General features: G+C 41.2%; 3 protein-coding genes across 4 annotated transcripts in view; 1 reads left to right on the forward strand and 2 right to left on the reverse strand.

Moving 5' to 3' along the window:
- Positions 1 to 5,016: 5,016 nt before the first annotated feature.
- On the reverse strand, positions 5,017 to 13,368 carry LOC126391425 (methyltransferase-like protein 27). Of its 2 annotated transcripts, none has more exons than XM_050046188.1 (6): positions 13,217 to 13,368; positions 10,746 to 10,883; positions 9,895 to 10,023; positions 8,219 to 8,354; positions 7,400 to 7,492; positions 5,017 to 5,536 (listed from the first exon to the last, which is right to left on the reverse strand). In XM_050046188.1, exons 2-6 carry the CDS (start codon positions 10,860 to 10,862, stop codon positions 5,307 to 5,309), a joined length of 705 nt encoding a protein of 234 aa, XP_049902145.1. In that variant the 5' UTR covers positions 10,863 to 10,883; positions 13,217 to 13,368; the 3' UTR covers positions 5,017 to 5,306. The 2 variants fall into 2 exon arrangements, with proteins under 2 accessions (XP_049902145.1, XP_049902144.1); XM_050046187.1 differs by having other exon boundaries at positions 10,746 to 10,886; positions 13,217 to 13,366.
- A 1,536-nt stretch (positions 13,369 to 14,904) lies between these two features.
- Positions 14,905 to 21,746, forward strand: part of LOC126391427 (methyltransferase-like protein 27) — a 37,963-nt gene continuing 31,121 nt past the window's right edge. Inside the window, exon 1 of the mRNA XM_050046192.1 lies at positions 14,905 to 15,025. The gene's annotated coding sequence lies outside the window, so the exon portion shown is untranslated. The remainder of the gene's footprint in view (positions 15,026 to 21,746) is intronic.
- Positions 16,673 to 21,746, reverse strand: part of LOC126391426 (methyltransferase-like protein 27) — an 8,129-nt gene continuing 3,055 nt past the window's right edge. Inside the window, exons 3-6 of the mRNA XM_050046190.1 lie at positions 20,555 to 20,683; positions 20,294 to 20,429; positions 19,639 to 19,731; positions 16,673 to 17,595 (exon numbers count right to left, since the gene is read on the reverse strand). Of these exons, the coding sequence (XP_049902147.1) occupies positions 17,366 to 17,595; positions 19,639 to 19,731; positions 20,294 to 20,429; positions 20,555 to 20,683 (588 nt within the window). The 3' untranslated portion in view covers positions 16,673 to 17,365. The remainder of the gene's footprint in view (positions 17,596 to 19,638; positions 19,732 to 20,293; positions 20,430 to 20,554; positions 20,684 to 21,746) is intronic.

Raw genomic sequence — 21,746 nt, forward strand, 5'->3', positions numbered from 1 at the left:
AACAGATCAACATAATGAATTTACAGTAATCCGTATGACACAATGAGGCTGAGTTAGCGACATGCAGTAACAGGACGTAAATGTTAGCAAATGAAGAATAACCAACTTTTCAGAAACAAAGGAGAGAGAGAGAGAAGGAGAGAACGTGCTCGGTGTATTATAGGAGGTCCCTTGGCCTAAATCAGCCTAACTAGGGGCTGGTACAAGGCAAGCCTGAGCCAGCCCTAACTACACTGAACAAAAGTATAAATGCAACACTTTTGTTTTTGCTCCCATTTTTCATGAGCTGAACTCAAAGATCTAAAACATTTTCTATACACACAAAAGACCATTTCCCTCAAATATTGTTCACGAATCTGTCTAAATCTGTGTTAGTGAGCACTTCTCCTTTGCCGAGATAATCCATCCCACCTCACAGGTGTGGCATATCAAGATGCTGATTAGACAGCATGAATATTGCACAGGTGTGCCTTAGGCTGGCCACAATAAAAGGCCACTCTGAAATGTGCAGTTTTGCTTTATTGGGGGGGTCTGGGGGGGTCAGAAAACCAGTCAGTATCTGGTGTGACCACCATTTGCCTCACGCAGTGCAACACATCTCCTTCGCATAGAGTTGATCAGGTTGTTGATTGTGGCCTGTGGAATGTTGGTCCACTCCTCTTCAATGGCTGTGCGAAGTTGCTGGATATTGGCAGGAACTGGAACACGCTGTCGTATACGCCGATCCAGAGCATCCCAAACATGCTCAATGGGTGACATGTCCGGTGAGTATGCTGGCCATGCAAGAACTGGGATGTTTTCAGCTTCCAGGAATTGTGTACAGATCCTTGCAACATGGGGCCGTGCATTATCATGCTGCAACATGAGGTGATGGTCGTGGATGAATGGCACAACAATGGGCCTCAGGATCTCGTCACGGTATCTCTGTGCATTCAAAATGCCATCAATAAAATGCACCTGTGTTCGTTGTCCATAACATACGCCTGCCCATACCATAACCCCACCGCCACCATGGGCCACTCGATCCACAACGTTGACATCAGCAAACCGCTCACCCACACGACGCCACACACGCTGTCTGCCATCTGCCCTGAACAGTGAAAACCGGGATTCATCCGTGAAGAGAACACCTCTCCAACGTGCCAGACGCCATCGAATGTGAGCATTTGCCCACTCAAGTCGGTTACGACGACGAACTGCAGTCAGGTCGAGACCCCGATGAGGACGACGAGCATGCAGATGAGCTTCCCTGAGACGGTTTCTGACAGTTTGTGCAGAAATTCTTTGGTTATGCAAACCGATTGTTGCAGCAGCTGTCCGGGTGGCTGGTCTCAGACGATCTTGGAGGTGAACATGCTGGATGTGGAGGTCCTGGGCTGGTGTGGTTACACGTGGTCTGCGGTTGTGAGGCCGGTTGGATGTACTGCCAAATTGTCTGAAACGCCTTTGGAGACGGCTTATGGTAGAGAAATGAACATTCAATTCACGGGCAACAGCTCTGGTGGACATTCCTGCAGTCAGCATGCCAATTGCACGCTCCCTCAAAACTTGCGACATCTGTGGCATTGTGCTGTGTGATAAAACTGAACATTTCAGAGTGGCCTTTTATTGTGGCCAGCCTAAGGCACACCTGTGCAATAATCATGCTGTCTAATCAGCATCTTGATATGCCACACCTGTGAGGTGGGATGGATTATCTCGGCAAAGGAGAAGTGCTCACTAACACAGATTTAGACAGATTTGTGAACAATATTTGAGGGAAATGGTCTTTTGTGTGTATAGAAAATGTTTTAGATCTTTGAGTTCAGCTCATGAAAAATGGGAGCAAAAACAAAAGTGTTGCGTTTATATTTTTGTTCAGTGTATAAGCTTTATCAAAGAGGAAAGTCTTTAGTCTTAAATGTGGAGATGGTGTCTGCCTCCCGGACCGCAACAGGAAGATGATTCCACAGGAGAGGCCCAGGATCAGGAAAATTCATCTCTGATGCAATATTCTAATGTCTCCTGCAGTCATTGTGTTCACCATTTAAGTTAACTGTCCAGTTTATCAGTTGCTTTTTACTGTTATTCTTATGCATTAAAGATAATATGAAATATCCATGAAATATGTCACTTAGTCAGGTGTCCCTTAAAGAAAATGTTTGGGGACCACTGGCTTAGATGGTTAACCACACCTGCCATCACAGAGCTTGTTAGTCTATTACTGTGCACCATGTATGAATTGGCCCTAAAGACCCTGCATCACACCTGGGGTTCTGTAAAGACGCTGGCTCAGAACAGACAAAGTGGAGATCCTTTGTTGCTGCCCTACATGCCAGCCGGCATAAAGGGCAGTAAGTATAGTAAGTATGTATGTATGAATTGAAGTGTGGTTTCAACTTTTCAAACATATCAAGTAGGATCCAAACCTTCTGTGGCATGGAGTGAGTGTGCAGGCGATACTTCCTTTCCTTCATGAAATGATGATGTAACATGACCCTACAGTGTGGTTTTATCTTCCAGGAACACTGAGGTTAAAGTGAAAAGTGTTTGAATAAACTACCAAACACATTCATAAAATTGTAATAGGCTCTCTCTCATGATGAACATTTTCCCATGAGATATCTTGTCTTTCTGACCAGAAATGTGAGCTTTTTAATGTGGCCATGCACACCAGTCTTGCAAACAGTTGGACTGTTGGTTTATATGATGTATCCATGACAACGTACAGAGCTGACCATAATAAGGCAGTGTGTCACAAACAGTAGTAAAAACCCCAGTTGAGACACATATTCCAAATGTGCTGTATACATCCCCAAATAATGTGAATCCTATGATGTTGTTCCTCTTTGAATGTTTCTCCAGATACTCTGATTTTCCAGAAATGTTACAGCTGGGTGAAGCAGCAAAGGCAGGTAGGACCCAAATGCAGACTCATAGGCTGGCTGATTCAGAAGAAATACTGTAACTGAGGAAAAACAGGCATTCAGGCAGATGAGATGACAACCAGGCAGGCGGGAAAAATCAGCAGGAAAACCCCAAAACACAGGGAAAGCACAACAAGCTGGTGACAATGGCAGGTTTATACACTGACCAGGGTGATGAGGTAACTGGGAAAAGGTGTGTGAGTGTGGAGGGAAGCCCAGGTGATATGGGGTGCCGTTTGTGAAGTGGCTCACACTGAAATGAACAGCAACATTTTGCCACATTTAGCTTCAAACAACGTTTCAGAAAGTGGTGTGAATTTCTTAAAGTCACTTTTTACCACATTTACAGCAATATTTGAAATATGTTAAATATAATGTCACAGTTAAATCTAAATATTAAATGTTAAACCTGAATCTAAATGTTTAATGTTGAATGCAAATGTTGAATCTAAATCTAAATGTTGAATCTAAATCTAAATGTTAAAATCTAAATTTGCTTGTTGAAACTAAATATTTAGCTAATATGCAAATGCACACTGCCGGTCACCGGAAGTACCAAAATAAAAGCCCAGGTGGTCCGACTGTGTTTATAACATCAAATAAAGAATTAAAACCAAACTAATCGGAGAAAACTTGAACATACATCAGCGTGAAAAGAACTTTCACCAAGCACATTTAGATTTAACATTTAGATTTAACATTTGATATTTAGATCCAGATTTAAAATTTAGAAAACTCTTCTTCAGGCTAACTCGAAACATGTCGCAGAGTGACAGAGTGGACTGCATGTTTAAGCCTGTATGTGTTTTTTGGCCTGCCTAACGCTGTTTGCTGCAGATTTGAGCCATTAAAGCCTTTGGAAACACAGCTTGAAATAGTAAAAATGCACATATTATATCAAAGTTAAGTGTCTCATTAATCATCCACAAAAGTCTGAGTGAAAATAACCATTAATAACTATTAGAAAACCTGGTTTAAAAACAGCTCATTTTGCTGTTTAGACCACTTGCCAGGACAGAGTGGGCGTGGCAGATAACGCTCTGATTGACAGCTCCCTCGTTTTGATTGACATCTCCCTGGCTCAGCAATGGCTGCCACAACTTTAATCCAGCTGTACATGTTTGAGCCCTCTGATGATTCAGAGGACGAAGCAGAAGCCCTGCCAGCTGAAAATGATTCCTTTCAGGTTGTCACTGAATGGTAAGTTTCAAAATGTTTTGTGATTCATATTAATGTTACTTCGTAGAATAGTTAGCATAACTTTTACATGCAATGTTAGCTGAAATGAATGACAACGGGAGGCTAGCGCTTTGCCTTTTTTCATTGAGATACGTTTTCATTGAAAACATAAATCTGCTCCGTTTTTCTGATAATTGTGTAGAAGTATTTGCCCGCCTCGAAAAATGTTCCCCTCCGGCTAAAATTGTGTTGTTTCCCCCAGCATCACCTCCGCGATTGGGGATATGTTTATGCGTAGCAACGCTAACTGCTTGGGGTTAGGGATGAGGAAGGGTGCACATTACGTCCCCTCCCCGCGAGCCGACACTGGGCCTGGGGGGCAAGCCCGGCCGCTCACAAGCCGCCTCTTCCTGCAGCTCCACGAGCTGCAAAGGCTCGGATTGTCCGGGCTCTGGAGCCGGTCAACCTGATTTGAGTGCTGCTGGGAGCCCGCTGGAGGCAGAGCCTCTGCTGGGTCGCAGCCAAGCGGTTCAGCCAGTTTACGATCTGTATTTTCTAAACGTCAGACTAGAAAGCTGTTTGTTGGCTCAGACTCAAAGAGGCAGATTTAGCTGGAGCAGGAAGGTTTTGTTGCGCTGCCACTGGGGGGCGGGATGAGACAACTGACGGATGATTTATATTGGTTTGGAATTTATTGCGTAATAAATCTCAGAGATAATATTGTTTAATATTATGTACATAAGACTCTAAATTACATAGTTAGAAGGCTATTGTGGATTTGGGTTTCCAGAGGCTTTAAAGGATGTGTTCTTTGCTTCACTGTGGCTTCCCTCATCTTTCCTTTTTGGAAATTCAACTAGAACTCAACAGGATGGTAAAATGAAAACAGGTCAAACACAGAATTAAAGGGATTTACAATACACACTGTGGGTTTTTCTTTAAATGTATACATTTATTATCATGATTGCATGAAAAACATACATTAAATGATAATTATTTAGCCTTTTGTATTTAATGACTGAATGTTTATCATTGTGACTGAACTTTCCAGGTCTGGACCCAGGCAAAGTCATGTATCAATGAAAAACTGTCCAATCATAGATTGGGGCTTAATAGCACTGACCAAGGATCAAAATGTCCTCATAAACTTTTGCGTATTTACTGACATTATGTTGAATATACAGACCAGACCGTGAAGAAATGTATACAGGTGTAGAGTGACTAATTAAGTGACTTCCTGTACAGGTACATGGTACCACTAAGGTAATGGGCATTCTGCTCTTTTTCATAGTTATTAAAAGGGTCTATGAAGTATTTGTCCATCTCTTTGGTGTCCACTGGAGTCCACAGTCCCTCCTCCTCCATCAGCTGCAGCTCTTTCTCCACAGACACCTTGTAGCTTTTGTCTGACTCTGACGCTGTATCCACTCTCGACATGCAAATGTAACCTCCTGCAGAAAAATTCATTATCAGATTAACTGTCATTACAGAAGTAGAGAAGAATATGTTTCATTATCCTCTCATAGCGTCTCCTCCTGTAAGATCCTTAGAGGTTACAGTAGAGTAGAATAGAGAGAGGAGAGTAGTAAAGCTTGAATGTCTCCAAGGGGTCATTTCATTTATAGACAAAAATCAATAATAACAAATACAGAAAAATCCAGCAGAGAAGAAAAACAACTATCAACACACAGGTAAATGCCAATGTCACTGTTGTTACTGTCATTTGTCGCCAAGACGTCAGTACAAACATAATGTCTGAGACTGAATCTTGAGGGTTACCAACATATATGTAATATATAATAATAAACTTTATTTATTTTAACTTTTCATAACATGGGACAGATAGGGACAAGGTTCTTTTTTTTAAAATCAGAAGTCAGGTCTGGGGGGGGCAAAAAAAAAAAAGACTTCAGATTTGGACTCATTAAGCTGGATGGAGGTGTTGTGAGATCTGGCACTTAATATTTGAGAGACAAGCCATAACATGAGAGAGACTGTCAGGGTCACAACCAGTCAGCGGAACATAAAGTTGCGTGTCATCTGCATAACTGTGGAAATTAATATTATACCGACAGATTACCTGAAAAAGATGAAGCACATAAAAAGAAAACAGAAGAGGACCCATAACTGATCCCTGAGGAACACCACAAGAGAAGACGGCTGGGGATGAGGAACATTTTCATGATTTTTAATTATTCGTATTAATAATCTTTCAGAGAATATGGAGCGAAACAAGGCAAGAGCACTGTTCTTAATCCCAACATAGTTTTCAAGGTGGTTTATAAGGACGCTGTGGTCTAGCGTATGAAATGCTGAACTCAGATCAAGCAGAATTAAAACTGAGCAAGCTCTGGAGACAGTGGCAAGTAGTAAATCACTGGTAACCTTAATAAAAATACTAAATCATCTGCATATAATAACACTTCGTGCTTCCTCTTTTCCAAACAGACACTTTTATACCATAAACTACAATAATCAGTGTCCATTTCAGTTTATGCTACCTCGGTAACACATGACCAGTGCTGGCAGGGTTCAAAATATCACATGCATATGCAGAGTAGTGCATGTAAAATTTGAGCTGTGCATGTAATTCTCAGCTCTACATGCACTGGTGCACGTAACTTGATATATCTGCCAAGTCATACATTGACCATAAAACTCATACAGTTGACACATGCTTTCTCATGCCGTAGTCATGTACACAGCATGTCCATTTGAAAAACACATTTATCAGATAACGTCACAGAGTGAAAAGTGGACATTGACAGCGTACAGACAGATGAGACAGAGCAGCACAGCACAACAGCAGCATCATGTAAGTTAGTCCAAAACTGGATATTTGACAGACATTCACTCTGGACCCAGCGGCGTCTTCGTATCAGTTTCACCTAAAGTTGGCAGCAGGAGGACGGTTAGCTGATGATTTCTTACCCCCAATAACTTCGAGTGTCACATTTAGTTTCATTCATATTCACAAACAGCATTGAAAGCTGTTGTTATCAGTAACAACAGTCATAACTGAAGTTTAGAGGTCAATATTTAAGTCAGTAATATTAACTAATTAATTCATTAGTATTTATATAAAAAAGAAGAAAAGACAAGAAGGAAAGAAAATAAAACACCGACACCTAATATGATGTTTAAAAATCAAAGCTGCTCAAAATGTTCCCAGGACCATTAAATTATTTGAAGTACTTTCAGTGTACATCACCGTTGTTTTGGTTGGATTCGGCCAAGGCTGTGGCAGAAATGTTGATAAAGAAGGAAAAATAGCTTAAACCAGAAAAAAAGTATTTTGAGCCCTGGTTGGTTACCTGGTTTGGCGGCTTGCCACAGCTCCCTGATAACACTGACTGGCACAGAACCATCACGTAAAGCGCCGGCAATGATAACAACATCAAACGCACCTGAAACCAAAGAGAGGAGGTGTTAGCTGATTTTATTTGTGAAGAGGTAGATCTCAGCTGCTGCAGGAAAAAAGACAATAAATGTAAATTTCTCAGAGTCAAACTCCATGTTGTCTGCAAGATAGTCACATGATTATCTCTTTTAGATTTGATTAAGGCTGACCCTGAATATTCGACTATTGAATCTAAGCATTTGATTAAACTGCCATCTTATAGGTCTGTACATTTCACAGAGCCAAACTCTCTGCTTCATGCTGTCCATAAGTCAGTCACATGACACTTTAGTCATCTGCAAGGCTCATTGTGGATTATCTCTTATCTTTTTGATTTTTAAGAAAGTTCTGCAGCTTCTCTTTTCTGTGATATCAAAGTAGATTTAAAGACATTTATTCTGGATGGACATCAGAGATAATGATATCCTCATACGTTTTGGCTCTAATTCACCTCCTGCAGTCTCTTTGACTCTTCTTCAACTCTCTGACCCCTCCCTGTGGAGACTTTGGTCCTTCTTTTTGTATTTGTCCTGCTGAAAGGCCATATCTATTGCAGACCATAATATCTGATCATGTCACCATGGTTACAATGTCCTAACTGATGAGTTAAATTAAGGAGGAGCTCAGTGCAGAGTCATTCCCCACCCCCTCCTGTGATGTTCATCCTAAAGTTTCAGCTCTATTCAGCATTGATATGAGTAATCAGAGTGTATGCAGTGTGAGTGTAGTGTACCAGTCTGTGTAGGCAGTGGTTCTGGTCCCAGTATGGCCAGTTTGAGGTCCTGATAGAGGCCAGTCTTTGCAGCTAGTTCCAGCATGCTATTACTGCAGTCCACTCCAACAAAATGCTTGAAGCCCAGTTCAACCATCTATAAACAGAAGAAGAAGATGGCTGGCAGTTTTATGACAGTCTGCTGTATGAAGGGTTGTTGTGAAAAAGTCAGGAGACGTGTTGAAGTTATGTGCAGCGCACAATAAAGACCGAATCGAACGTAACGTTGGTGACGAGGATGGAGCAACAACTAAAAACAAGTAAGGTATGAAATAAAACATTAACAGTAAGGCATCATCTTATTGACACCTGCTACGACCGGGTAATACAGTGAGTATTCTTCCAAGGTTCAAAATAAATAATCAGAAATGCTAACTGTACAAATATTGAAAGATTAAAGGAAAGGAAAGGGAAAAGAAAAAAAGCACATGACAATTTTGCATTCAAGAGATAAAGACAAGTCGACGTCTGTAGCCTTCTCCCCCTCTAGAAATGTCATTAAACGATCCCATACTTATCAAAAGTAGAATATTTACCCTTAATTGTAAAGGTAAGTTTTTCTAGGGCAACAGAGTGTGACAGTCCAGTAAGGTAGGTTTGTAAACTTGGTCTCATGATGGATTTCCAGAATCTGGCTATAGTGCGTTTTGCTTGTAGTAACCTGACACCTACAACATGTGAAGGATGTCCAAAACCTCTATCCAGAATACCTGGATGTTTGGGCAGTCCCATAAGCAAGGAAATAGTGTGCCCTGTATTCCACATGTATTACATATATCAGGGGTATTGGGATTACATTTATTTAACATTATTGGAGTTACATATATTCACATTATCCACTTATATTGGAGTAATTTAAAATGGGTGTTTATGGAATGTGAGATTTTGCTATTTAAGTCCTCATACCATGCAAGTCTCTTCATTTCTGAGGAGATCTGGGAGCCGTCCATGATTGTTTTGTAGAATCCTGAAATCAGGCCCCTCTTTGAGTTGTGTTTTACAGCTATTTCTTCCACAAAGGAGAGAGTGGTTGAGGATAAGGTCTTCTGCATCTTAGATATGTAGCTGCTAATCTGCAGATATTTCAAAAAATGTTTTTGCTCGATGTCAAACTTCTGTTTCAAATCTTCAAAGGACAGGAGAGTGCCATTGTCAGATAAATCTGCTATTTTACCAAGGCCTTAATCATCCCAGATTTTGAAGCCCATATCATTCTTACCTGTCATAGTCTGCTCTGCTGCTCTCCTGTTGCTGTGGGAGTTTCCACTCACCCTGTCTCAGTCTCTCTCACCACCTCGACACACCTTCTCATCAGCAGTATCATTCACACCTGTTGCTCATTCTCATCACCAAGCCAGTATATAAGCAGCCCTGGCTCCCTCACCTATGCCAAATTGCCTTCGTGTTATGGCTGACTCTCCAGTACTCATCGACTTTCTGGTTTTTGGCTCGGCTTGACCACCTCTCCTCGTCTCTGCCCTGGTAAACACAACAGCGTTCTGTCCCTGGCTTCGAGTTTTGCCTATGTGCTTCTTGGTTCTCGTCTGCCTGTGGCTGTGTGGTGTTAGGAATTGGGTGGTAGAGGAGATGTATTGTGTTAATTGATTTTCCGTTGATGTGAAAAGTTTTTGGCTCACCAGTTTAGCGACCAGTCCAGACCCACAGGCGATGTCCAGAACCTGAGCCTCCTCACGACTCCCAGGGAAGTTGGCGTTCAGGAAATCTACCGCCAGATTTGGCTCTCTGTAGTTAAGCGTCTTCACATCCTGTTGATGTAACAGGTTTAAACATTTTATAGTGTGACAAATGTAACTAATTACATGTACAGCACATAATTTATGTTGAAACTGTTGTTAAACTAAACATGAGATATTATTTTATTTACACATGTCAAAAAATAATGTGAAAGATTTATAGCTTTTACTCAGGATAAAAAATAAAAAAGAATTATCAGCGTGTCACCGGTAAATGAAATTCTGATTTAATTTTCTAGTGATACAGTCAGCTTATAATACATTGATTATGTTCACACAATATTCATCTCAGTACATTCAACTCACTGTTTTTCAGTCAGGACCACTTTAGTCAAAGGAAACTTTACTTCCATTTGCAGTATTATTTTTGGCGGTATGGCTCTGTTCTGGGGCCTCTCTGCTTTTCCTTGGGCCTAAGCAGAAAGCCTCTCCCATGCACCTATGTTGAATGCCTAAGGCAGGGAGAACACACCTCTCTGCCCTTCCATGCGCCTACATGGAAGGTCTAAGGCAGGGAGAGCAGCAGCAAAGACCCCCAGGAACAGAACAGTGCAGCTCCAATAACAAACAGAAATGACACTGATAAGTCAGACACAGCATGAAAAGGAGGAGCTGGGGTGGAGGCAGGTTGCAAAGCAGCTTGCAGAGGAAGCAGCAACAGTAGGCGGGCCAGAGCAGTTTAACTAAGGCGCCCTGAATGAGATTCGCCAAATGGTTGCATAGAAAGGAAGTACCTGGTCGTACGTCTCTGCCCAGTTGTCAAAGAACTTCGCCATCTGCTGTGGATTCAAGCCTTTTCTGGACTGAAGGAGAGTCCTCACATCCTCCACAGTTCTGCTGCAGTCTGACATGATGAGGTTACGACTTCAAACCTACTAGAGAGGAGACACATGTTCTTAACATGACAGATGTTGACATGTAGAGTTGACAACACAGCTTCTCTCTGCAATCTAACCTGTTCTCTGAAATCAGCTATGTTTTCTGAGTTCAGGCTTCAGGGCAGTGGTGTCCACAGAAATGTTTCAGAGTGTTGGTCAGATGGGGTCACTGAAAATCTTGGGCTGGCACACCAAAACCAAAGGTTGTAAATGAATTTGAGGAATTCTGTTACACTGTTGTAGTATATGCGCTAGTTGAAAACTGTGTGAGTATGAGAGTGAAGGAATCGCATACTGATTTACTTTGGTTTCTTATTTTACAGGTAATCTTACTAATAATCTGATGTGCATAGACTAACACCAGTACAGTTAATGTTTTGAGTTCCATAACAGTTGATGGGATTCGCAGGACCACAGATTATTTGTCATTTGGTAAAATCTAAACTGGACATTTAAAGGCTTCCTTCTCTGCATGCTCATTTTTCTCCAAACAAATGCAGCTATTTGACACTCATCTCCACAGGAGGTCATCTCACACCTCAGTGAGACACCAGTCGTCATGCTTGATTGGACAGTACTGTTACAGTGACACGCCCCTCTGTGATGTCAACAAACTCTAAGCTAAGTTCTGCTTCTTTTAAACAGTTCGCTCTCTTACTCGGGAACTGCGGAGAAGCCCACACCTCTTTCCGGCCGGGCCTGGACCAGCCCAGATGCTCAGACCCTTGCTCCTTGCCCTGAACCATCAAAGGTGGGGCAATTGATCACAGACTCTCTAACCTGAACCAGAAAGTTAGAGATGCAAGCACAAGGTTTGCAACTAGCTTTCCAGCAACAAGGAACTTAGTGAGTTAGCACTCAGCGTCTAATTCTGCAAGGACCCCAAGCGACTGGCTTCCTCGGATCAGAACCTTTGGAACAAGGACACAGCAAAGACTGCAGCTGGAACCACAGCTCTTTCCAGCCTTCTTCTGCCGGCTAACAAAGCAGCACACCACCTTTAAATCCCTACACATTCCTGTTTTAATGTGTTAAGTATCTATACATGTTAGTGATTCATTGTCCCCAGGTTTATATTTTGCAGAAGAAACAGATGTTAACCAGTGGTGCGAGGTAATTACACCAGGACGCAGTGCACGCTATTATGTTACTAGTTATGAAACACACACACTCACACAGCTCAGCTTATCAGTTTTGAACATAGACTGCATGGTTAAGATGGACAGCATGACAGCTCCCCAGAAGTGAATGCAAAACACCCCAATCGCCCCCTAGTGGCTATGTGCGGTATAGGCCATAAACCCCGCCCCCTCCATGTTAACAGGTGCGACATGGGCTGAATAAAAAATCAAAGTACACATGAAATAAATTTTTTCAAAAGATGTTTGTTGTCATTTTAATTAGTTCTTATCACACTGATGTTTGTTCAAGTGTTTGTTTTTCTTATAAGTTTGGTCTTAATTAGTTATTAGTTGCTATAAAAACAGGTTGATGTTGATGTCAAGATTTACAGCTGTGTGTGTCGATCAGTGTGGTCGGGATAAATTGCACTGCTCGTGATTGGTCATAGAAGTGTATGGGGGGGAACTCCATCGCACAGAGATACTCTGTAAGTAACGGATAATGTATAGTGAGCCAGTGACAGTTGAAAAATAACTCCCTTCAGCGGAAGGTTCCGTTCCCCTGAAGGGAGTTATTTTTCAACTGTCACCGGCTCACTATTCATTATCCCTTACATAACCCACTACAAGCTGTGTCAGTGGTAGAAAATGGTTTACTTTTCTGGTCTCTGAGTGGGCGTGGGTGTCTCTCCCTGAACAGTAACATTTAACAAATGTGATGTTAATACAAGAGAGACACAAACTGTGACCTCACCAACACATTTCAATGATGTGGACAATTTGACCTTTTTTTTTAACTTTTTATATTTCATCATTTTTCAAAGATGAATCATGACTCTAAGAAAAAATGTGACTTCAGTAACCATATTACATTTGTTAAATTATACTTTTTAAATTCAGAACCTGCATCTGGAGACCAAATTTGAGAATAATCATTTGAACAAATATTTAAAAAACTACTACTTATAATTGTAAATGTTAGAGTTGATACCATCTGCTGGTGAATAATGTCACATTAAATTAATTGGCAACAATGTTGATGAATGATTCATTCATCAAAATAAGTAAACTGAATCTTTTTGAGTTTTGACTGTTAATCTAATAAAAAAAAAACCCCCGATATAAACCAACAATATAATGCTGACACAAAAGTTGCAGCTCTAAAACAGCCTGACTGTGATGAAGTATTAAACTGTTTGTACTCACCTGTGTGAATGGCTTCAGGTAGAGAAGCAGATGTGAGAGAGAGAGCAGTGATGATGACGGGAGATATATGTGGACCAGAGGTGAGCTGGTCGGTCCTGATTGGCTGGCTGAACCTGCTTCAGGGGCTCCATGTCACAGAAGAGGCCACTTCAAGGACAACTCCAGGGGTTTCAGTCAGTTCATGTCTCTGTTACAGGTCTTGTAGTGGAGTGCTTTCACTCCATAGGTGGAACTGGTTGAGGAATGTTTAGGTTGCATTCACCCTGGGGTGTCAGTCAGAACACACAGACAGGAGACAGACAGCATATAGGTTTCACTGTTTAGTGACTAGTATAGTCATCCTTGATACAGCACAGCGGTACAGTAAACCAAATTATGGCCTGCTGTTGTTGGTCTGGAGCAGTGGTGTGCAGCCACGCCATCCTCCATTCCCTCTTTGATTCCTAAACCTAACCACATGCGTTTGTTGCACAAGGAAATAAATGTAAATACAAGGTGCTTTACCGACGTTGTAAGTTTATCCTGAAAAAGACTGTATACATCTAAAGAGCAGAAACGGCACATTGCCTGTGATACTGGAGGTGTGTTTTGAAAAGACACAATGTGTGCACCAGGCATAAACTGACATGGTGTCCTGGAGCATCAACAACAGGGCAGCCCAGTATGTAGACTTCAAAAGTCCACTGAACAAGCAGCAATGTGACGAGTTGGAAGTGAGAATATGTTGAAAACCTTTGGAAGGTCTGAAAAAGCTGAACCATAGACTTAAAGTAGGAAAGGTGGAGACTGGTTTAAAGTTTGATTGAAGGTTGGAGAGACTGCAGTCCTGTTGCATGTCGGCTGCTTGTTATCAGTGATACCAGAAAGTGGGAAAACTGGTTTTATAGATAAACTGGACCTTCCCTCCCCTGAAGGTTTTCAACTCAGCACCTTATGTAACTCCTTTTTTTCCCCTACACTCCCCGCAGCTACAAATATGGAGGCAGCTGAATATCGGCAAAGTTTCATTTATGTCAGTTTTCTTCTGTCATTATTGCCAGTGATGTGGTGGTTCACTTTTACACTTTTTCATCTGTGGCCTACAGTTAGGATTTAGCCTATAGCCTTTTTTATAATCTTTTGCTACACATCAGATGGTTCACGCCTCCACATTGGTCATTAAAACCTGATAATGGACACCTCATTGGGCATTTAATCATCTCCTTATAATGTTAACTGTGTTACCAAAGTATTTTAGTATGCAATTCAGTAGTCATTTTGACACTTTTCAACTAGCCCATGCACTATAACAGCACAGGCCTTAGCTATTCCTGAAATTCAGTTACAGCTGGCTGGTTTCAGCAAGGTGCCTGACACCTCCTTAGCACAGCGACAGGCTTCCTGGCCCTGCTGAATCATCATGGATGCATCAGGCCCAAACAAGGCAGATGGCTCAACAGGTAGTTTGAGCAGACTCGCCCTATCTTCTGACTGCAGCATGGACTGTGACAGCCAGAGATGGCGCCTGGCCGCCCAAAAACTTACCATAGCACAGCCAGCCGCTTCACCCTGCGCTCTCATGAGCTTTGGAAGAAGTGAGGAGACATGTTGTAGTTCAGCTATCAGATCCCTACTACACCAGCATGCTGCCCCCTGACTAAGATTGGCAGGCTAAAGCTGCCATGCCTCAACCGTGCATAAACAGACAGCTGCAATACACAGATATGGCACCCCTGCCAACTGTTTCACTCCTTATTGTCAAAAGAAGAAACAGCATTTATCTATCCTCAAGACTGACCCGCAAAGGCCAGCTCTCCAACCTAAACGAAGGTAAGTGGACAAAACGCTAAACTCCTCTCTCTTTTCTTCCTGCTCTCAAGTCGACTCCAACAGGTTGAAATCAAAGAATCAGTGGGTGCATGTGCAAGGTGGGGCTTTTATAGCGTGGCACATGCCGGCCACGTAAAGTGGTGTGTCTTAAAGATTATTTATTTTCCACGTCGACTACCCCCGATGGGGATAGTTCCCATAGTTACGATATAACTACTGGGTGGGGAGACAATCTGGACACAATAGAGAACTGGTTTTATAGATAAACTGGACCTTCCCTCCCCTGAAGGTCTTCAACTCAGCACCTTATGTTACTTCTTTTTTTCTACTTTCCCTGCAGCTACAGATATGGTGGAAGTTGAATATCAGCAAAGTTTCCCTTTATGTTAATTGTCTTCTGTCTTTATCGCCAGTGATGTGGTAGTTCTCTTTTACACTTTTTCATCTGTGGCCTACAGTTAGGATTTAGCCTGTAATCGTTTTAATCTGTTTTTGCTGCTGAGTGAGTTTCACATCCTGGAAATATCCTTCAAGCACATACTGTAGACCCTCCTGACTGCTTCGCTCTCAAATCAGTTTCTCGTGGTGGCATTTCTACAGCCTTCGCTGCAGATTGGACAGTTCATGCCTCTATGTTGGCCTCTATAAAGTGATAATGGACACCTCGTCAGGCATTATCCTTTATCTGACTCACGTTTGAATTTTATTAAAGCTTAAAGTTACACATATATAAGGGTGTGGCCACTTTGAGTAACAGGCTGTTGCGAGGCATTGCTACGTCTTAGGAGCCAGATCCACCTTTCGCTCCTCCACAGCTCCAACCTCTTGTCCAAATATGGTCACTTCTTGCTCCAAAGAACTAAGATGGCGATGGACAAAATGCAGAACTAGAGGCATCAAAATGGGAGTCCACAAACCAATGGGTGATGTCTCTGGGAGAGGAAGTGTGTCCATCTGTTGAATGGGCATGTACCTAAACTCAATTTTAAACTCTAACTGCAGTCTAGGCCATTCATTTCAGTTGACTGGTAATTTTTAACCGCCACCACCAGGTCTTCCAAAGTTCAGAGAGAGAAAAGTACCCAAACCTGTCTGAACCCGACAGTCATTCTGTTTTGTTATGTCCGAAACCGAACTGAGCCCGACATTATTTAATTACTAAAGCATTGTGTCACACAGTTGTTATGGTTACAGGCTATTTAACCCGGTTACACCTTGTAAATGACTGTAAAAAGGCATTGATTTGTGCTATTCTGCTAGTAGATTGTTTAAACACACACACACACACATTACCCAGTGTCATCAGCAGTTAAAAATATAATAGCCGTTCTCACTCGAGCAGCTGAGTGTGTGGGAGCCCAGCAGAGGTTTGCGAGCTTGGCTAGAGGGTGTTGAAGTGTGTGCAGCCCAGTTCTGTGCTCTGGCCAGTCAGGAGAACCACAAACTGACCGAACTGCTACAGAACTAGGCTACTGGCGCTGCCACAGACAGCTGACCCAGTCACACACGCAGCTACATACACAGTCCTCTGACTGCAAGAGCACTCAGAATCGTCTCTGGAGCTTCAGAGATGAACAGCAGAAACAGCCAATGTGTGTATGTGTTCTGTTCAGGTGTTGTCACGTAAATAACAGTCCCCAAGCAATAAACAGGACAGACAATAGGATTTTATTTATTTTTACACTACATTTTCACTGAAAGCTGACCGAATATAATTTATACATTTTTGACCGAACGCGGCCCAACCCGTCAGGCTCCGTCGGGCTCGGATAGGGTAGCCACACTCTAGTTCAGATACAGATAGACAAAGTCATGGGACAGATATGACAATTAGATGAATTGAGCAACATTTTTCAGAGAGAAAACACAGAAATAAGGTGAAATACAATACACATTGTGGGTTTTTCTTTTCATGTATACATTTATTGTCATGATTGCATGAAAAACATACATTAAATAACAACTATTTAGCCTTTTGTATTTTATGACTGAATGTTTATCATTGTAACTGAACTTTCCAGGTCTGGACCCAGGCAAAGTCAAGTTTAAAAACTCCTTTGTGCCTATCTCAATTAATATCCTAAATTGTAAATGGCCTGTTAGTTTGTTGATTTGTTGTGGAAGCAGGCAATGTGCACAGCACTTACGTCAAAGACAAATTTCCCTATGGGGACAATAAAGTATATTGTATCATGTATCGTATTGTATCGTAGATTGGGGCTTAATAGCACAGATCAAAGACCAAGGATCAAAATGTCCTCATGATTTTTTGTGTATTTAGTGACATTCTGTTGAATATACAGATTGGATAGTGAGGGAATGTATACAGATGTAGAGTGACTAATTAAGTGACCTCATGTACAGGTATATGGTCCCACCGACATATTGGTCACTCTGCTCGTTTTCATAGTTATTAAAAGGGTCTATGTAGAATTTGTCCATCTCTTTGGTGTCCACTGGAGTCCACAGTCCCTCCTCCTCCATCAGCTGCAGCTCTTTCTCCAAAGACACCTTGTATGTTTGTTTAGGGTCTGACGCTGAATCCACTCTCGTCATGCAAATGTAACCTCCTGCAGGAAAATGAATCATCAGAATAATTATCATCACAGAAGTAGAGAAGAATAAGTTTCAACATAGCCGCAAGCGGCAATTCCGGGGTTCAAGCCAGCGTGAACATTTAAAACTTGAAAGCTGGGAAGAATCAAGACCTTTGACAGTTCAGGACACCTGTGTTAAGGATTACCAACAGGTTTTATGACAATCAGACAGATCCTCGTTAATTTATGTACAAATCTCTACCAGGCCACACTCTTCTTTGGAAACTCTGTCACTTCCTATTGGTGAACTGCAGAGACATTTTGGGGACATGCTTCAATGGCTAAATTAAAAAGGTCCACAGAGTTTGCCGATGTTTGAAAAAACCCATTATTGCCAAATTTTGTGAAAGGCTATTGCACTTGTTTGGATCTTGTGGTGCCCCCTATTGACTGATTTTAAAATAAGTAAATACACGTGGTTCATAATTATCAATCAACATACCCTTTGTAATGATCGAACAATCAATTTATGATTTATAATTTGATTTGTGTTATCGCATACCCATTTGTTTGTATTTGTGGTGCCCCCTAGTGGTCAACATCAACAAACTTTTAGGATATGCTCCTACTACCTCTTAAGACATTGCCTGCAAGTTTTGTGATGACTGGCCCAAACGTTGTGGAGTCATATGCTGAACCACACCCCATTTAAAGGTCATTGGTCAATATCTTCAAAAAGCAATGAGATATCAATAACAGTTCAAATGTTGGTGATAAAATTCTGAAAAAAATCTCATTTCAGGTATATTGTCAAATATTTTGGTGACATTTGGTTCAAAGTGAGATGAAATATAAAATGTTGTGCATACAGTACAAATTACAACAAGATAATGAATATCACTGTGAGCTAATGTTGAACCGATCTAAACACCATTTGAAGCATGTGACATCTAGTATCCCAAGAATGTCTCTGTCAGTGGTGGTTGCATTTAGATGAAGACTTTTGGAGCTACAGTTGTTAATCAATTTCGCATTTTCTTAAAAATATAGAGTGACGGACTGAATTGACTATAGGTTGCAGCGTTTTGTCACAATTCAGTGGATGTGCTTAAAAAAACTCAGCTGTGTAGGACAAATATATGATTTATAGTATGGAATGTGAAATGTCTTGAAATATAGATTTAATGTAATAAGCCACGTCCCCTTTAAGCAATAATTTTCAGATCTTGTGCATCAACTGAGACATGACACTTAGATGATGCAAAGCAAGTTTCTTACAAATATCTCTGTCTGATTATGAGATATAAACATTTTGCATTGTTCGATTTGAATCAAACTTTCAGGGTATGATTCAGTTACTTATGTAAACACTTTCTCCAAGTTTTGTGATGAGAAGCTCAACGATTAAGAAGTAAAATCCATTAATGTGCTGAGCCACGCCCCCTCTGAAGTTCATTGGTCACTATCATCAAAACGCAATGACATGTCAGAAAGCTGTTGATAGCTTTTGAAGAGCTTCGTTCCATGATGATTCACAGGAAATTTGCTACAAATCAGACCTACGCCTTAGGAGGAGATTTCAAAATTATGTTTTTCTGTAAAATTCAATATGGCGGACAATCTAGTCAGGGTTCTTCAGGCTTCTGTAGAAACCATTCACCTGAACATGTGTACTGAATTTCAAGTCAATCTGACCTATGGTGCAAGGGTGGTGGCCTTTCAAAAAAAAAAAAAAAAAATTCTTCGAACCTTAATTATAGCCCCCCCATCTAGCCTATTGGCATTATGTATTTTGAGCACCATTTGCACACAACTTCCAATCACTGGTGAAAGTTTCATGTTTCTATGATCCACCATCTCACGGGAATTTGCGAAAACATTTCTGAATAATAATAATAATAATAATTATAATTATAATTATAATTATAATTATAATTAGTTTTGGTTGGATTCGGCCAAGGCTGTGGCAGAAATGCTGATAAAGAAGGAAAAATAGCTTAAACCAGAAAAAAAGTATTTTGAGCCCTGGTTGGTTACCTGGTCAGAAAAAAAGTATTTTGAGCCCTGGTTGGTTACCTGGTTTGGCGGCTTGGCACAGCTGCCTGACAGCGCTGACTGGCACAGAACCATCACGTAAAGCACTGACGATGATAACAACATCAAACGCACCTGAAACCAAAGAGAGGAGGTGTTAGCTTATTTTATTTGTGAAGAGGTAGATCTCAGCTGCTGCAGGAAAAAAGACAACAAATGGGCAATAAGCCTGTACATTTCATAGAGTGAAAATCTCTGCGTCATGCTGTCCATAAGTCAGTCACATGACACTCTCGTCATCTGCCAGGCTCATTGTGGATTATCGCTTCTATTTCTCATACAATGATTTTTAGGAAAGTTCTGCAGCTTCTCTTTTCTACGATATCAAAGTAGATTTAAACGTTTATTGTGGATGGGCATCAGAGATAATTGACTCTTCTTCAACTCTCTGACCCCTCCCTGTGGAGACTTTGGTCCTTCTTTTTGTATTTGTCCTGCTGAAAGGCCATATCTATTGCAGACCATAATATCTGATCATGTCACCATGGTTACAATGTCCTAACTGATGAGTTAAATTAAGGAGGAGCTCAGTGCAGAGTCATTCCCCACCCCCTCCTGTGATGTTCATCCTAAAGTTTCAACTCTATTCAGCGTTGATATGAGTAATCAGAGTGTATGCAGTGTGAGTGTAGTGTACCAGTCTGTGTAGGCAGTGGTTCTGGTCCCAGTATGGCCAATTTGAGGTCCTGATAGAGGCCAGTCTTTGCAGCTAGTTCCAGCATGGTATTACTGCCGTCCACTCCAACAAAGTGCTTGAAGCCCAGTTCAGCCATCTATAAACACAAGAAGAAGACAACTGGCAGTTTCTATGTATGTAGGGTTGTTGTGAAAAAGTCAGGAGACGTGTTGAAGTTATGTGCAGCGCACAACAATTCTTCCTTAAAAGTTTTTGGCTTACCAGTTTAGCGACCAGTCCAGACCCACAGGCGACATCTAGAACCTGAGCCTCCTCACGACTCCCAGGGAAGTTGGCGTTCAGGAAATCTACCGCCAGATTTGGTTCCCTGTAGTTGAGTATCTTCACATCCTGTTGATGTAACAGGTTTAAACATTTTATAGTGTAACAAATGTAATTAATTACATGTACATATTACTGGTTTAGAGTTGTAACAGTCAATTGAAGTCAACTGAAAATAAATCTGCAACCTCTCTGATAATTGTTTAATTGTTTGTGACATTTTTGAGCAGCTTCTCCAAAGTGAGGATTAAATGCACAGACTTGTATGGTGGGATGTCTTTGAGCCAATCACACTGTTCAACATCACCAGAAGTGGATTTTAGTAAAAACACGCCCGTTTTTTTACAAGCATGGCTGACCGTGAATCATGGAGGAAGAGCAAGGCACATTTCAGTCTATTTATCAAATTGTTAAAGTACATCATTTATGTTGAAACTGTTGTTAAACTAAACATGAGATGTTATTTTATTTAGACATGTCAAAAATAATATGAAAGATTTATAGCTTTTACTCAGGATTAAAAAAATAAAAAATAAATATCAGCAAGTCACCGGTAAATGAAATACCATTCTGATTTAATTTTCTAGTGATACAGTCAGCTTATAATACATCCTATTGATTATGTTCACACAATATTCATCTCAGTACATTCAACTCAAAGCAAAGACCCCCAGGAACAGAACAGAGCAGCATCAAAGACAAACAGAAATGACATCGATAAGTCAGACACAGAATGAAAAGGAGGAGCTGGGGTGGAGGCAGGTTGCAAAGCAGCTTGCAGAGGAAGCAGCAACAGTAGGCAGGCCAGAGCAGTTTAAATAGGGCGCCCTGAATGAGATTCGCCAATTGACCTATGGCTAAGTCCCGCCCTCAAACGCGATGAGCCAATCATAGTGCGTATAGCCATTCCCATACACTCGGACATTCTCTGCCTGGACGTCCATTGAAATGCATTACAGAAAGTCAGTTTTGTTGGTGTGTGTGGTAACGTTAGACCACAACATCAACTCAACGTGAATAAGATTAACAATGATGTCTACATCTGTTCTAAGGTAAGTCAACATTGTGTTTGAGGCAACATATTGTCACTTTGCTGGAAAGAAATATAAAGTTATCTTTAACATCTCTAACT

The sequence above is a fragment of the Epinephelus moara genome, chromosome 6, assembly GCF_006386435.1.
Source record: "Epinephelus moara isolate mb chromosome 6, YSFRI_EMoa_1.0, whole genome shotgun sequence".
Lineage (NCBI taxonomy): Eukaryota > Metazoa > Chordata > Actinopteri > Perciformes > Serranidae > Epinephelus > Epinephelus moara.

What these genes read in the sequence shown, in the direction of transcription:
- LOC126391425 (XM_050046188.1), bottom strand. Translation starts at nt 10,862, where the DNA reads ATGTCAGACTGCAGCAGAACTGTGGAGGATGTGAGGACTCTCCTTCAG. An exon ending in GGGCAGAGACGTACGACCAG is followed by an intron (nt 10,024 to 10,745) that starts GTACTTCCTTTC and finishes TTACATCAACAG; the next exon opens with GATGTGAAGACGCTTAACTA. An exon ending in GTGGCAAGCCGCCAAACCAG is followed by an intron (nt 5,537 to 7,399) that starts GTAACCAACCAG and finishes ATTTTTCTGCAG; the next exon opens with GAGGTTACATTTGCATGTCG.